Raw genomic sequence first — 16,788 nt, 5'->3', positions numbered from 1 at the left:
TAAAGCCAGGAAGTCTAAGATAAAAAGAAATTGGTCTTAACAAAACTCTACCAACGATTAGCAAAAGCTCAGTAAACGCGCTACCAATACTATTTAAAAGAACAACACTTCTTCTTTATCTGTAACTATATTGTCAAACACCTTTTTCCGTGAGTAAAATAACAAACAAAATTGCCTACCTTGACAAAACCAAGAAACAATCTTTAAAAAAAATCGTATTTATGATCATCCAGAAGGAAAAACAGAGTTAAAAGAATATTTTGCTACCACCATGAAAGGTGTCATCATTACGGAGAAGGCAAGTAATTATATCCTAACTATATAAAAAAGGAAGAAAATTCAAAGTCAAAAGAGATCGAAAAGAAAAACAATTGGAGTCCTGTGGTGGCGCAGTGGGTTTGACCTTAGCTTGGTAATACGGGACCCAGAGATCGAATCATGCTGCAGGAATGCATTGCAGGGCCGACGCAGGGACCTTAATAGTCAAGAAGCGTCGTTAATCCGATACAATACAATAAATTACAGGGCCAAATATCTCCCAGTATTTTTAAAATTAGTATTTATTTGTAGTTTTGGTTAAGAGAGTTATATCTTGAATTCAGAAAAACACTTTCTTAGATGCTAATTTATTTAAGTCCTATCTCCCATTCCTTTACACTTTCTTGACTTGTTGACACAATACAGCTCAGTTGCTTTAGTTCATTATTGACAAAATAAGAAAATATTTAAGACTAGTGACTAGTCACATATGTACAGAGGCTAGTCAATAGTAATATATTTTTTTTCATTTTTTCCATTTTGTCAAAATTAATTTTGGATTGATCATGAATTTCATGAAAACAAGAATGATATCAATGATTGGCCATAATAGTTATATTCATGGTATAAGACAGACAAATGGTCTGATTGATGTATTGACTTACTCAAAACTAGCCAAGCAGTAAATTAAACATTAAAACAACTACATCATAAAGTGCGTAAAAATTTATTTAAAAAAAGCTACTACAAAATACAGGTTCGGAGAAAAATAAAGAAAAACAAACACAGGCTGGAACCCTAAAAAAGACAGACTAGACAGTTGCCAGATTAGCTAGGTTAACATATAAGTTATAGTAAAGTGTTATGCACAACAAGTAAGACAAAAAAACCATTTAAACAAAGATGCTAATAAAAAACCTCTTTTCTTTCACATAATTTTGCAATTTTGAACAATACTTTATCTGCGATCTAATTAGATAGGGTAAATCACATCAATCAAATGACAAAGTTTAACGGCAATAGTAATATGCAAAGGCTGTTTTAATGGCAGTCTAAACATCAAAATTTAAAACAAATACTTGCTTATACAAAATAAGGATGTTCAATCAGAACACAATTAGCATATACATAAATTTCAGAATCCTTTTTAATTTGTTTTCTCCAAATATATTCAAAAAAGAACGTTTCCTTGATTTTTATTTAATATTTGAAAAGCATCTATATTTTGGAAATTACTCACTCCAATCCTCCATGTCCCTAAGTTGGTAGAATTGATAAAACTCTAGTTCGAACCTTGCATACACGATAGTAAATAAACGTCATGAATTTAAACAGACCAGTAAATCTAAATGGATATTGTCTTTTTATTTATAAGAAATTCATTATATTATTTTAACAAATTCATCTATATTGTTAAGGATTTGTCAGGAAAATCTTTTTCAAAATCAATTTGGGTTTTTAATTTGTTAGTGACATTATGAAGTTTTTCAGCAGTGCCTAATGGATCAGATGGATTTACACTAAAGATTTGGGCAATATCCTTGTTATACCTTCGGATAAGATATTCTCGGTATTCGGATACAGGCTTAGTTCTATCAGGTTGGAGCCAATCATTAAATTTCTTAGAAAAATCAGTAAACAACCATTTCTCTTCATTTTCCAATACGAACCTATGATCGGCAGGGCAGGTGTTACAGGCAGTAGCCGCCAATTTTTTGCCTTCTCTGTAATGTCTACCGACCAAACCACCTGGCTGATGAAAAGTATCATGAGGGCCGTTGTGAGCCGAATCAAAAAAGCAGGGGCTATTGCAAAGTGGGCATGGTTTTTCACACGCTGTGCAAAAACCAGCTTGAAAGTCACCCCTGTTTTCAAGCCTTTGTTTAATATTCACTAGAACAGTGTTTTTCATATCACCAGTAGTTTTGGAATCTCTTATAGAAGTTTTTATGCAATCTATGTGTCTTTGTTCAAATTTTATCTCTTTTTCTAAGTCTGCCCAGCCAATAGTGTTCATTTCTTTTTTCAATGTGTCACCAATGAATCTGCTTTTAAAATTTTCAAAAAATTTTAATAGCTGAGAAATGTGAAAACATTTTAATCCCGTTCCCGCGTCTTCAGGAGCTGTCTCGTACGTTTTTTGTAAACATGTTTCCATTCGACCTTGAAAATCAATCCATTTAAGGATTTTGAGGGTTTGATCAATTTCAAAGCCGATCAGTCTGCTAGTCGTAAGCTTTTTTAAATTCTCAGGTTCTATAATATGATCCAATATTTGTTTGATACCCTTCTTCTCTACCTCTTCAATTAGGTAAAGATCCATATGACCTTGCATATTTCTTGCTGATTGAGGCCAGGATTTGTGTTTTATATTATAAATAGTGTGTTCTTCAACTTCCTTTTCAAAAGCTTTAAAAGTGTGTCTTGAAAAAAAGTCAGCAAGTCTTGATTCCATTAACTCAACTTCTTTTAAGCCTCTTACAAGGTCAAAATAAAAACCCCGCATAGTTTCTTTCCTTGAACACAAACGCACATAAACAGAATTTTCGTGCTCCCACTTTTTTTGGATATCCTCAAAAATCTCGACTAGTAAATCGTATGCCATTCTGTGAATATCTTTTCTCTGACTTTTGTTAATACTTTTGAGGGTTTCAAGATAGCTTTCAATCCCACTTATAACATCGAGAACGACTACATTAGAGTAATCTGTACGTCCTGGCATAGACTTAATTACAATAGATCCAACGTTCCTTTCTATATCACTTCCAATTTTTTCTTCCTGAGATAGCCATTTCTTTAACTCATGATATCCATTCTTAAAACCAATCCCAATATTCCGCCAAAATGAGGGCTTGCTTGTATTTCCAGCACTTTCCTTGGAGGTCAAGAGGTCAACTCCCAGGCTTTGAATTGTGGGATTTGCTTTGTATGCCTCCCGAACAGCTTCTCTGACATCCAGTGGAGGATTGTTTTCTTTAGCATCTTTCAATATTGTATCGAACAAATTCTCAAATATAGACGTTAGATCTTCTTTCGTTTTATACTTTATACTCGTTTTTCTTGATTCTTCTGTAATTTTTTCTCTAATGTCTTTCTCGTATTTTTTGACCTCGTCGTCAAAGAAAAGTAGGTTCCTCAAAAAAATGTCCAGTTTGTTACGCCATTGCCTGGTTGTGAATTCAATGACGTCTTCAACTGTTTTCATATAGTCGGTTTGCCATTTTTCGTTCCCTTTTTTTTCAACAATTGTTTTCACTTCTTTTTTAAATTTGTCAGTCTGAGGTTTCATTATCTCCGCAAGACGATTAACAAGCTTCAATATTCCTTCTTCCTTTAAATTTTTGGTTTTAGAAGAGAAATCTTCTTTATATTTGGTGATCAAGGTCTCATATTCTTCCTCGTACGACGTAAGATATGGTTTTTTCAATTCCTGGTAGTCTCTTTGAAGCTCAGTGTACGTGTGTCTTTCAAGAACTGTTTGGAAAGATAGGTCAAAGTTCGAATTTTTCAAGCATTCCCAAACAGAAAACAAATAATTGTCTAGACTTTCTATTTTTTTGGCTTTCCAACCTGGCTGAGCAACAACTTGGTTGTGAATATGCTCACGAAAATTTATGATGTGCCGGCTGAATTGCTCGTTGGGTACATCATTTGGTGGATCGCCTTTAGAATTACATCCAAAAACTTGTATGTCCTGCTTATTAGTAAACATTGTTGGGAAACTAACAGAAGTATGAACATGCAAGTCTTCTACCAAGTTTGCTGTTCTAAATGATTCGACAAGTGTTGCTGATAGTTGAGAAAAAATATTCTGAAGTTTATTCACATTCCCTTCATCACACCTTATTTGATTATAGGCTGCAAATATTTTGCAACTAACAAGACCTCCATTTTCTTCTGCCATCTTAGATCCCTTATAAGCTAGTGCAACAATGGGCAGAATTTCTTTTAAAGCATTGTCATTTTCTCCTTTAATAACTAAAATAACGGCATCTGATGGTAAGATGGAAAAGGTTGCAATTTTGTTATCACGCACTGGACTTCCAATTAAACCTCTATGCTCTGGTGATCGGAGACCTTCAGTATCAAAGATAAGGACATAGTCATATTCTTTTCTGTTAACTGTTTTTACTAGGGTCATTGAAAGCCCTCTAGTGCATTGACCTATGCTAGTTGCAAGTCGAATACCAAACATGGTATTCAACAAAGTTGATTTTCCACTACTCTGCTCGCCCAGTACAGATAACACAAAAATCCTTTTGTTTGAAAGCATATGTGATAAATTTTTAAAAATAGCAGATACCCAGTCGTCATTTAGCATGTTTGCATCTCCATCGTAAAGCTCTAAGGTTTCACCTGCTATCAAACAAGCCGCTGCCATTTGAGGTATATGGTTAAAATTTCTAGAAACTCCAGAGGAATGAAGTAATGAAACTTCCCTCCATAAGTGGCGAAGTGAAAAGTGAGCATTATTTCGCTTCTCCTTTGCATTCAGGTACTCCTTTCTAATGGATTCTATACAGCTTATTTCGTTTTTAGAGCCCGTGTTAGGTACTTGCAAAACTTCCAAAAAGCGATCTGTTTTCTGATGCAGTTCTTCATCGAATTGAGCTACAATCCTGGAGTTAGTTAAGTTTTGTCTAATAGCATCATCTAAAACACGAAAATGAAGCAAAATATTGTCAATATTACCTTTCTGAAAGCCATTAAGGAAATACTTGATAAGACAGTTGTTCTCTGGATATTGTATGAAAAAACTCTCACACTGACTCTTGCGAAGCTCCTTTTGTTGGGCAATTTTCAATTCTGTTTTTAAACGATTTTTTTCGTCATTTTTAATCCTAAATTCGTTTAAATCGTCTTGTAATCCACCTTCTATAGCAAAACTTTTTTGCAGTACTAGAATATTAGACCTAAAGTTATCCAAGCCATTCATATCTAAAATGTTTTGGTGCATTTCTTTTAAGGTGTCTACTGTAGGAAAAGGTAACATTGGTGTTGAACAATCTTTAATAAATGAAGAAATCGAATATAGAGTTTTCTCATGCATTCCAGTAGACCCGAAAACTGTACGTAAAGGCTGTTTCTGCTCAATAAGATACTTCAAGGGGCCTTCAATAATGTAAAAGGAACGACGATCAATTTCAATTGATTTTTTCAATTTTCTCTGGCTAGGGATCCATACTGTAATGAATTTTGGGAGAAAATTTTGAGAAGAATATTTGCTGATAAAGGAAGATTCCTTATTTAAATCGGATTGATATTCATCCTCAACTAAAAGGTAGTCAACAAAACAATTCAGGAATTCCCAATATGGTTCAAAATCACCCTGAATATGGATGACAATGCAGGATTTTTTATCTCTGTTTGCAAGAGAAACTAAACCTTGACCCACCTCTAAACCTGATATCTCAATACTTCCCAGAGAAGTTTTCAAGTTGAAAAGATCTTCCATAACATATTTTGTAGAAGTTTCAAAGCGTTTTACTTGGCTTATAATGGCAACTCGTGGGAGTGTTAGATCAACTCCTAGAAATGTGTTTTCTTCAACTCTTCGTGCGATCCGAAGTAACTCTAAAGTGTCCTTGGAATACATTGGAATAGAAAATCTCGACTCAAGAAGGAGTTCTATGACATTTATATTATCTCGGGGTAAATAAGTATTAAGAAGGATAGAAATATCACTTTTTTTCTCTCTTGTGGTGTTTTTTTGTGTGTCCCGGATATATTTTTCAGACTCTTGTGAATCTTCTTGTTCTTCATCAGAGGAATCACAGTAGTTTAATTCTAGACGGTGCAGTAGTCTGTAAGATATACTGTTCATTTCGGGGGGGCAGTCAAAAATAAACGAACTATTAAGATTGTTTTCTTGAAACATTTGTTGAAAGCCTTCTAGTCTCTTTTGTGAAACACTAGTCTCTTTGGTCTCTTCTGCGCTCACATGTCTCTTAAGAACCTAAAAGGAAGACAGGACAGAAATAAAATGATCATCACGAATGAAAATGGAACATTTTTGAAAATTTATGGGGAATAATAGAAACAATCCGCTTTTATAACTTATATATAAAATTTCATTTGCAGGTTTGAGAGGGTAGTATCTGAATTCTTTCCTGTTATAAGTTTAGTTATTTGTTTCCATTTTTTGTTTTGGTTTAACTTTTAATGATTCTCTCCAGTGTTCCTTTATTTCTTAAGTTTCGTTATGTATATTTATTTTCGAGTATTAACCGGATGTGTGTTAAATATGGGTTGTCTGAATGTAAGATTTGGGGTGATATGCAGAGGGTGTGTTTTCGGTTTGGAACTTTACTTGAGTTGCAGGTAGAGCTGGAAGGGAGACGTATATAATATTAGTTGTGTTGAGATGGTTATAAACTAGGGGCAAGAATATCAGTTTCTCTAACAATGGCTTGTCACTCTAAGCTAGTCAAGATGTGCTGTAATAATGGGATCAACTATTAAAGTTATAGAGGATGAACGGATAGCTGAAAAAAATGGCTGAAAAAACGGCTTTTAAAAAATGGGGCAAACAGTGAAACCTTATCGCAAAGAAAAAGAGACAGAGGAGGGGTTCAACCCCTTCCTTTTTAAAGGCTAAAAACCTGGCTCTCCTTCCATGAAAGGTTCCCTTCCCTTATGGGACACTCCTCTGCGGATAGCTTCTTCATCATAACCCCCCCTGACAATCTTATCCTCCCCCCTTAATATACTTTTATTTGCGAAAAACCTTAATTTCTAATCGTTGTTCCAATCACTCCAGATATCCCTCTTCAGTGAAAAAAAATTTGCAAATCCCGAACGAGCCACCGGAGCAAGCCGACTGAATAAACACCATCATATTCAGCGTATCAGAGAACCCTACTGTAGAAAGCTCCTATTTGTAAAAATGTGGAAATTTGTATTTTTTGCCAGAACAAAGATCACAGATACGTGTTTATTTGTTTATCTGTTTTGTATTTTTTCAGGGATGATCACATCAATCCAGTGGTCCTAGAATGTCATGAAAGGGCTCATTCTTACGGAAATTAGAAGTTCTAGTTACCTTTTTAAAGTGACCAATAATTTGGAGGGCAACTAAGCCCCCTCCCAAGCTCTTTTTTCCCAAAGTCATCGAGTCAAATTTTCAATATAACCATTTTGATCAGCATGGTAAAAAATCTCATAACTATCAAACATTTCGTGGTAACGAACTGTAGTAAGGAGCGACCCGGCTCAATAGTAAACGAAACTCTAAAAAACGGAATTTCACATCACGAAAATCACACCATCGCATTCAGCGTATCAGAGAACCCTACAGCGAAAATTTCAAGCTCCTATCTACAAAAATGTGGAATTTCGTTTTTTTTTGCCAGAAGACAGATCACGGGTGCGTGTTTATTTGTTTGTTTTTTTGTTTTTTTCCCCCAGGGGTCATCGTATCGATCAAGTGGTCCTAGAATCTCGCAAGAGGGTTCATTCTAACGGAAATGAAAAGTTCTAGTGCCCTTTTTAATTGACAAACAAATTGAAGGGAGCCTAGGCCCTCTCCCACGCTCATTGTTTTCCCAAAGTCAACAGATCAAAATTTTGAGATAGCCATTTTGTTCCGCATAGTCGAAAACCATAATAACTATGTCTTTGGAATGACTCAGTCCCCCAAAGTCCCTGGGGGAGGGGCTGCAAGTTACAAACTTTGTCCAGTGTTTACATACAGTTATGATTATTGTGAGGTGTACAGACGTTTTCAGGGGGACTTTTTTGGTTTGGGGTGGGGTTGAGGAGAGGGGGCTAAGTGCGAGGATCTTACCATGGAAGAATACGTCATGGGGGAAGAGAAATTCAATGAAAAGGGCGCAGGATTTTCTAGCATTACAATAAAAAAAAAAAAAAACAATGAAAAAATAAACATGAAAAGTTTTTATCAATTGAAACTAAGGAGTATCATTAAAACTTAAAACGATCAGAGATCGTTTTAAGTTAATATGAGGGGTTCTAAAAATACTTTAGCATAAAGAGTGAGGTATTTAGGAGGGGATAAATACCTTGCTCTTTATGCTAAAGTATTTTTAGTAATTTCAACTATTTATTCTGTGGCCTTTCTGGTTCAGGGGTCATTCTTAAAGAATTGGGACAAAACTTAAGATTTAGTGTAAAGAGCGAGGTATTAACGAGGGGACAAACCCCCTCATATACATGATAAAAAATATAAGAATGTAAAAGTCTGTTACTTAATTTAATTCTTAAGTTATGTATATTTTTAACTAATAAAAACGTTCGTTAAAAATTAAAAGTTCTAGTTGCCTTTTTAAGTAACCGAAAAATTGGAGGGCAACTAGGCCTCCTTCTCCACCCCTTATTTTTCAAAATCGTCTGATCAAAACTAAGAGAAAGCCATTTAGCCAAAAAAGAATTAATATGAAAATTTCATTTTAATAATTTATGTGCAGAGAGCCCAAACCAAAAATGCATTAATTCAAAAATGTTCAGAAATTAAATAAAAAAACTAAATTTTTTAAACTGAAAGTCAGGAGTGACATTAAAACTTAAAACAAACAGAAATTACTCTGTATATGAAATGGGTTGTCCCCTCCGCAATCCCTCGCTCTTTACGCTAAAGCTTTTAATTGTTTTAAAAAGCAGAATTGTGGCAAAGAGTCAAACTTTAGCGTAAAGAGCGAGGGATTGCGGAGGGGACAACCCATTTCATATACAGAGTAATTTCTGTTCGTTTTAAGTTTTAATGTCGCTCCTTACTTTCAGTTTAAAAAACTAGTTTTTTTTATTTAATATCCTTAAGGACGACTTAATCCCCTACAGTCTCCGGGGGAAGGGCTGCAAGTTATGAACTTTTCCCATTATTTTTATATAGTATTGGTTATTGGGAAGTATACAGACATTTTCAGAGGGCATTTTTTCTGGTGGTGGGCAGGGGGATGCGTGAGAGCATATTTCCTTCGAAGAATTTATTATGGGAGAAGAGAGTTTCCATGAAGGGGGAGCTGGACTCTCCTGCATTAATTACAAAAAACAATGAGAAATCAAATAAACAAACAAGTTTTTTCAACTGAAAGTAAGGAGTAAGATTAAAACTTAGAACGAAGAGAAAATATTATGTATATGTATATGAGGGGGCTCGTCCCCTCGTCAATACATCGGTCTTTATTCTAAAGTATTTTTAGTAATTTGAAAAGATTAATCAACTCTAATTAAACGGCCTCTGTGATTCAGGGGTCATCAAACAGTTCGTGGTAACGAAATGTATTTAGGAGCGAGCCGGCTTAATAGTAACCGAGTCTCTAAAAGAAGGAATTTTGATAATAGTATATGCATCAAATGAAAGAAATTTTACGCTGATTTTGAAAATATAAGTTTCATCAACTTCATTCCTACCTATCGAAAGTTACGAGCCTGAGAAAATGCGCCTTTTTAAAAAAAGAAGGGAAATACACCCTCTAAAAGTCATAGAATGTCAATTAAAATCAAACCATTACAATCAGCATATCAGAGAACCCTAATGCAAAAGTTTTGTGCTCCTATGTTGAAAAATATGGAATTTTGTATTTTTGCCGGAAAAAAGATCTTGGATGGGTGCTTAATTGTTTATTTGCATGTTTTTTCTCTCCCAAGAGTTATCGTATCGATTCAGTGGTCCTAGAATGTCTTGAGAGGGATGATTCTAATGGAAATTAAAAGTTCCAGCGCCCTTTTTAAGGGACCAAAAAATTTGAAGGCGACTAGGCCTCTTCCGCGCTCAATCTTTCTCCAAAGTCATAGGGTCAAAATTTCAAGATAGCCTTTTTATTCGGTATAGTCAACAAATCTAATAATTATGTCTTTTATGGACGACTTAATCCCTACACTCCGTGTGTGAAATACTGCAAGCTATGAAATTTTCCCATTCTTAAATATAGTATCGGTTATTGGGAAGTATACAGACGCTTTCAGGGGGGATTTTTCTGGTGGCGATGAGGAGGTTCTTTCCACGGATCTTTTCCAAGGATCTTTCAACGGATAAATGTATCGTGGGGGAAGAGAATTTCCATGACGGTGGCACTGGATTTTCCATGATTATTTAAAAAAAACAATAAAAACAATGAGAAACTAGGTACAAAAACAAGTTTTTTCAACTGATAGTAAGAAGTAATAATAAAACTTAAAGCGAAGAGAAATTATTATTTATATAAATGGGTTCGTCCCCTCCTCAATACCTCGCTCTTTACGCTAAAGTATTCTGTTCGATCTTTAGTGTAAAGAGAAAATTATTGACGAGGTAGCGAACCATTTACGTATTAAAAATATACAAACATAGAAGTTTATTGCGTAAGTAAATTTTTAGGTTAGGTAAATTTATTACTAATAAAAGCATTCTCAAAATAAAATTAAAAGGTATAGTCGACTTTTTAAGTCACCAAACAATTGGAGGACAAGTAGGCCCCCTCCTCCGCCCCCTTTTTTCTCATAATTGTCCGATCAAAACTTTGAGAAAGCCATCTATCCAAATAAGTAAAATAATATACAAGTTTTGCTTCAATCATTCATGTGCGGTGAACCAAAATCAAAACCTGCAGTAATTTAAAAATATTCAAAAATTGTATAGAAAAAAAACAGGTTTTTTTTATCTGAATATAAGAAACAATTTTAAAACTTAGAAAGAACATAAATTATTACGTATAGAAGGGGCTTCGTTCCCTCCTCTATACCTCGCTCTTTACGCTAAAGTACTTTTAGAAATTTCAAGAGCTTTTTTTTCTGATTACAGGGTCTTTGCGAATCAGGGGTCATTCTTAAGGAATCGGAACAAAATAAAACTTTAGTGTAGAGAGATAGGTATTAACGAGGGGGAAAACACCCACATATATGTTATAAAAATATACAAATATAGCAGTTCGTTACGTAAGTTTATTTTGTAAGTACGTATTCATGCAAATATTTTCATCGGTTGAAAATTGTTCCCACAAATACCCCTCCCCTCTCCTCCTCAAGTAGAAGGGTGCTCCCTTCTACGTGTAAAATTTCTTCTGGAGAATCTGTGCCATGGAAAACTCTCCCATGGAGAATTCCTCCCGTCAAAACTCCCCCCACCTACGGATAATATAAACAATTTCAATCCGGTAAATATTTCCCCTCGATAACTCCTCTTAATATCTTCACACATATAATTGTGTTGGCAGAGAAAAAGTTAGACAAATAAAATAGAATTTTTTACAGGAATCCTGGCAAATTCCCCAAGTACAAAATATCCCTTGGCAAGTACATCCCCAGGCGTACTTGCTATAAAGTTAGCACTTATTTGATAAATAAGCTTGTATTAGTTTTTTCAAAGTTAGAAGTCGGTACTTTATTTTCTGCCAGCGAATCGACGGTTTTTCTACAGCTGATCTTGTTTTAAAGTGTCAAATGTGTCTTTGGTAAAGCATTATTTTTTCTTTATTCTTTGAACATGAAAATATATCAAGAGTAATTATATATGATAGAGCTTTTCATAAATAGACGTTAAGTAAAGTAAAAAGGTTCAAGATCTAAAAATTATTGAGATCAAAATTTTCCCTCTAGCTAATTGGTTCACTTCTTTTTCTGATAATTGAAGGACTTTCAGGTCTAAAATACTTCCGAAAATAGTAAAAGTAGTACTTAACCAAAGCCATCTGGAATCCAGTGCAAATTTTCTGGCACTTACTGTTTGATAATTCGATAGATATCATTGGGTTAGAGTTGATATACATCGTTTTTAGCCCTATCTCGTCATCAATTCATGCACCTTTGATTTAAACCTTTGCTTTAGCTTGAGTTCTTTAAAAAACCCATGGTCAAACAGTTCGTGGTAACGAACTGTAGTAAGGAGCGACCCGGCTCAATAGTAACCAAAAGTCTAAAAAATGGAATTTTGGTACCAATAGCTACATCAAAAGAATTGCATTTTAATGCTGATTTTAAATATATAAGTTTCATCAAGTGTTAGTCTTACCCATCAAAAGTTACGAGCGTGAGAAAATTTGCGTTATTTTAGAAAATAGGGGGCTCCTATCTACAAAAATGTGGAATTTCATATTTTTTGCCAGAAGGCAGATCACGGATGCGTGTTTATTTGTTTTTTTCTTTTCCCAGGGGTGATCGTATCGACCCAGTTGTCCTAGAATGTTGCGAGAGGGCTCATTCTCACGGAAATGAAAAGTTCTAGTGCCCTTTTTAAGTGACCAAAAAAATTGGAGGGCACCTAGGCCCCCTCCCACACTAATTATTTTCCAAAAGTCAACGGATCAAAATTCTGAGATAGTCATTCTATTCAACGTAGTCGAAAAGACTTATAACTATGTCCTTGGAGACAACTTACTCCCCCACAGTCCCCTGGGAAGGGTTACAAGTTCAAAACTTTAACCAGTGCTTACATATAGTAATGGTTATTGGGAAGTGTACAGGCGTTTTCAGCAGGATTTTTTGGTTTGAGGCAGGGGTTGAGAAGAGGGGGATATGCTGGGGGAACTTTCCATCGAGGAATTTGTCATGGGGGAAGAAATTTTCCATGAAGGGAGCGCAGGATTTACTAGCATTACTTAAAACAAAAACAATGAAAAAGTTATTTTTTCATCTGGAAGTAAGCAGCAGCATTAAAACTTAAAACGAACAAAAATTTTACCCCTATGAGGGGCTCACCTCCTACTAATACCTAGCTCTTTAAGCTAAAGTATTTTTAGTAATGTCAACAATTTATTCTGCAGCTTTTGTGATTCAGGGGTCATTCTTAATGAATTGGGACAAAATTTAAGCTTTAGTGTAAAGAGAGAGGTACTGACGAGGGGCGAACCCCCTCATATATGTAATAAAAACATAAAAATACAAAAGTTCTTTACGTAAGCTAATTTATAAGTTACGTATATCTTTTACTTATAAAATGATTCGTAAAAAATTAAAAGTTCTAGTTACCTTTTTAATTAACCAAAAATCGGAGGGCAACTAGGCGTCCTCCCCCGCTCTTTTTTCAAAATCATTCGCTCAAAATTATAAGAAAGCTATTTAGCAAAAAAAAAAAAAAAGATATACAAAATTTGTTTTAATTATTCCTCTGCGGAGAGCCAAAATCAAAACATGCATTGATTCAAAAACGTTCAGAAATTAAATAAAAAAAAACAAGTTTTTAAATGAAAGTAAGGAGCGACATTAAAACTTAAAACGAACAGAAATTACTCCGTATATGAAAGGGGCTTTTCCTTCTCAACCCTCCCCCCTCTTTACGCTAAAGTTTTTTTTACTGTTTTGAAATCTAGAGTTAAGAGAAAGAGTCAATCTTTAGCGTAAAGAGTGGGGCGTTGAGAAGGAAAAGCCCCTTTCATATACGGAGTAATTTTTGTTCGTTTTAAGTTACTTTCATTTAAAAAACATGTTTTTTTTTATTTAATTTCACTTAAAAGGAAAATATATATTATAACTTATATATGAAACACCCATCTCATTGCTTTATACAAAAATCTATTCAATAAATTGAAAACAGAACGAATTAAAACGATGCATCTTACTAATAATGAAGAGGGTATGCTTTGCTCTTTCCAAGAAAACTTCATTGCATTGACTGTTACGAGCTGCTATATTCTTCATAATCTGAATAGGTTTTCTCCTTTAGGTTCATCTCCTCTCAGGAGTAATGTTTATTCCCAATCCTGAGTAATTATCAATCATTACCAAGATTTACCTGACTTATTTCTTTTATTAAACAAACAATATTATTTCATCAGATTATGCATGCTTCATTTTTAAATATAAAATTATATAAAAGGTCTATTTTGGCGTATAAATCATTTTCTAGGTAGAATATATTCCTCTCGACTAATATATATTTCTTCAATTGTGTTTTTAATTCAGTCAAGAATGAAGAAAAACAAAGTAGTCTTTTTTAACTCTTAACCCTATTGTTCAAAGATAAGATATAAATTAGTTCTGAAAATTATTTAAGCTAAACCCCAATTTGTTTAGGATATATTTGACTTTAGAGATTAAGGGACAAAAAAATCGAAAATTTAACTTATTAATTTTGGTAATCGAATATTAGGTACTTCTGCTTCTTCCTGACCCCACTAAAGAAGTAGTTTGATCTTTGCTCTGTTAGATCTGAGAAAAACCGGTTTCGTTATCTGCAGTCGAAAATAATTAGCCTCGAGTTTCAGTTGAAAAACGATGTTGTGGGTATATTTTTGACTAAGCATTTAAGTATAGAGTTGGTATTTTTGGTTAGGCTATGTATAGCCTAAGTATTAAATGTTATGCATTCAGGGAAGCCTGCTTTCTATAGTTCTTTGTCATAGTTCCCATAATTTTGTTTCTTTAGTAACATAATTCAATCATATTTTGGTACATTTAAACATGATTAACCTAATTTGACTTCTTGAGTCGGGTCAGGAACATACCTAAGTACCGACTATTTTCTAGTTCACAAGACTAAACACCTCATCTGCTTATGACGGTTAAGCATATAATTAAAATATACCTTAATTTTTTCTACGCTTTGTTTGATCCGTTCGGCTATAGTTGATGCCATTGGTCGTTTAACAGAATCACCATCGAGCATTTGTTCCAATAGCAGCTTCTAAATAACAGAGAAACCAATAAGCCCTTGTTTTCTTATTTTGGTAATACAAAATAATTTACACAGAGTAAAAATTTATTTGTAAGAGGTAAAAAATCCAAAATTGAACAATGATTTTCATGTTTTAACACTCTTTTTTTTATCGAGATGCAATCGACTGATAAACGATATTTTGAATATCTTCAGATTATAAGACTTCAGCTGACACACTACATGAGTGATGAGACTCTCTTTGGTAGTCAGAGGATCTAAGAGTAATATAGAATATGGACATAGTCGTCCTTATACTCTAAGATATAGCTCTTTGTTTCTTTTAAGATATCAAAGAAAACAAGGTCATCCATGAATTAACAGATCATAAGAAGATACTTTTCTGACATACAGCCTTCCTATTCCCCCTGCAAAATCCAAAGTTTTCAAAATTTGTTCCTTTGGCAATAGTGAAACAAAAACATAATTTCTTACACTATGCAATAAGTAAGATAAAAAACTAGCTTTTTTACCGTCAACCAGCTTTAGTGACCTCAGTGCACCTCATAAGAAAAAAAAACCTCTTATCAAGATGACGACCAAAGTCGTGACTTAGAGCCAAAAAAATAACTAATAAAAAACTATTTTTATTTCTATAAAAAGGCTAGCTTCTTATCAGATTAAAAAATACATAAAGTCACCTAGAGGCGTCGTACCCTTTAACTCTTGTTAATTCTATGAAAGGATAGTGTCTTATCAGATTGAAAAATACTAGTGGTACAGAGGCTTTGTTTTTGAGTCCAGACACCAGGTACAGTTCCTGTGGTCTTTAGGAACGCTTTCAAGGGAATGTATAAGATAAAGTGAGACCCATCCACCTCTAAAATTATTCTGTTACCAAAAATACTGGGCTTTATTAGCAGTGTCCCTCTGTCCTAATTCCTCACTTGTTTAACTCCCATGACGTCATCTTAAGTCGAATCTCCCATATGTTATATTGACAATAATCCCTCTGTATCTTATATGATTTCAATAACCCCGTGTAACATGATTACAAAAAGAAAAAAACCCTTAGCATTTGGTGTGATAATAAAAAAAGACAATTAATTTTGGGAACTTTCAAACTTGGTGCTTGTTTACGTAAGCTATTACGATTATTTACAATTTATTCTGATTTTAAGTGCATATTTAGTGTCATGCACTTTATTTTGTGTATTGTCTCATATCTGAGAATAAATAAATATTAAAGAATAAAAATGAAACTTCAGTAAAACTAATAAACAAGGTAAAATTACTATACAAACAAAGTGTAGCATTACTCGTACCTTTTATTTTCTTTTAAAAAGAACTAAAGTACAATAACAAAAATGGCCCAGTACGAAAAAGAACTATTTCAGGCTCAGCAATTAATTGCAACTTGATTAGAAATTGCAAAATTGTTGCCAAAATATGAAGGGGATACAGAGGTTGATCAATTCAATATCGAATTGGCTCAATTTGTCGTCATGACAAAAATTGATTTGAAGGTTTTGAGAAATATGTTAGTTTTAAGATTAAAAGGACAGGCATTGACATTTCTGAAACAAATCGAAAATACCATAGGCAGAGAGGCACCTAAGCAGTAAACTCAATAGGACTATAGAAATAAGCCTTTCAAAAAAGTTTCATTGGCACCAGTTCACTAAACAAATCGAAACAAGGAATAGTTACATTCGAACAAACAGAAAACATAAGAGTAAATTTACATAAAATTAGAATCTCAACAGAAACACGATATGCTCCGGGTGAAGGGGAATTATACAAAAAAATAATACTAAGTACACTCCAGCAGGGACTCAACCCCAAATTGTACCGTTTATTGATTGCAAAAAGTATTGAAAATTTAGTATTGTCATGAAATAGACTAAATTGTCTTACAACACTAAAAATTGTCAATACATAGTGTAGAAAATAAAATCCCTAAAAAATTAAAGAGATCTTTCTTCGTGATTTTTCTCAAGAGAATC

At 34.0% G+C, this 16,788-nt stretch overlaps 1 protein-coding gene across 3 annotated transcripts in view; it reads right to left on the bottom strand.

Moving 5' to 3' along the window:
- Positions 1-969: 969 nt before the first annotated feature.
- The window catches only part of LOC136035709 (uncharacterized), a 74,332-nt gene continuing 58,513 nt past the window's right edge, over positions 970-16,788 (bottom strand). For 2 of the 3 annotated variants that reach the window (XM_065717656.1, XM_065717658.1), the window contains 2 exons: positions 14,714-14,812; positions 970-6,214 (listed from right to left, as the gene is read on the bottom strand). In XM_065717656.1, the coding sequence (XP_065573728.1) occupies positions 1,664-6,214; positions 14,714-14,812 (4,650 nt within the window). In that variant the 3' untranslated portion in view covers positions 970-1,663. The remainder of the gene's footprint in view (positions 6,215-14,713; positions 14,813-16,788) is intronic. The other variant, XM_065717657.1, reaches the window with a different exon arrangement.

Source organism: Artemia franciscana, chromosome 14, assembly GCF_032884065.1.
Source record: "Artemia franciscana chromosome 14, ASM3288406v1, whole genome shotgun sequence".
Classification (NCBI taxonomy): domain Eukaryota; kingdom Metazoa; phylum Arthropoda; class Branchiopoda; order Anostraca; family Artemiidae; genus Artemia; species Artemia franciscana.
The sequence above is the reverse complement of the archived record's forward strand: the minus strand, read 5'-3'. Positions and strand labels throughout refer to the sequence as shown.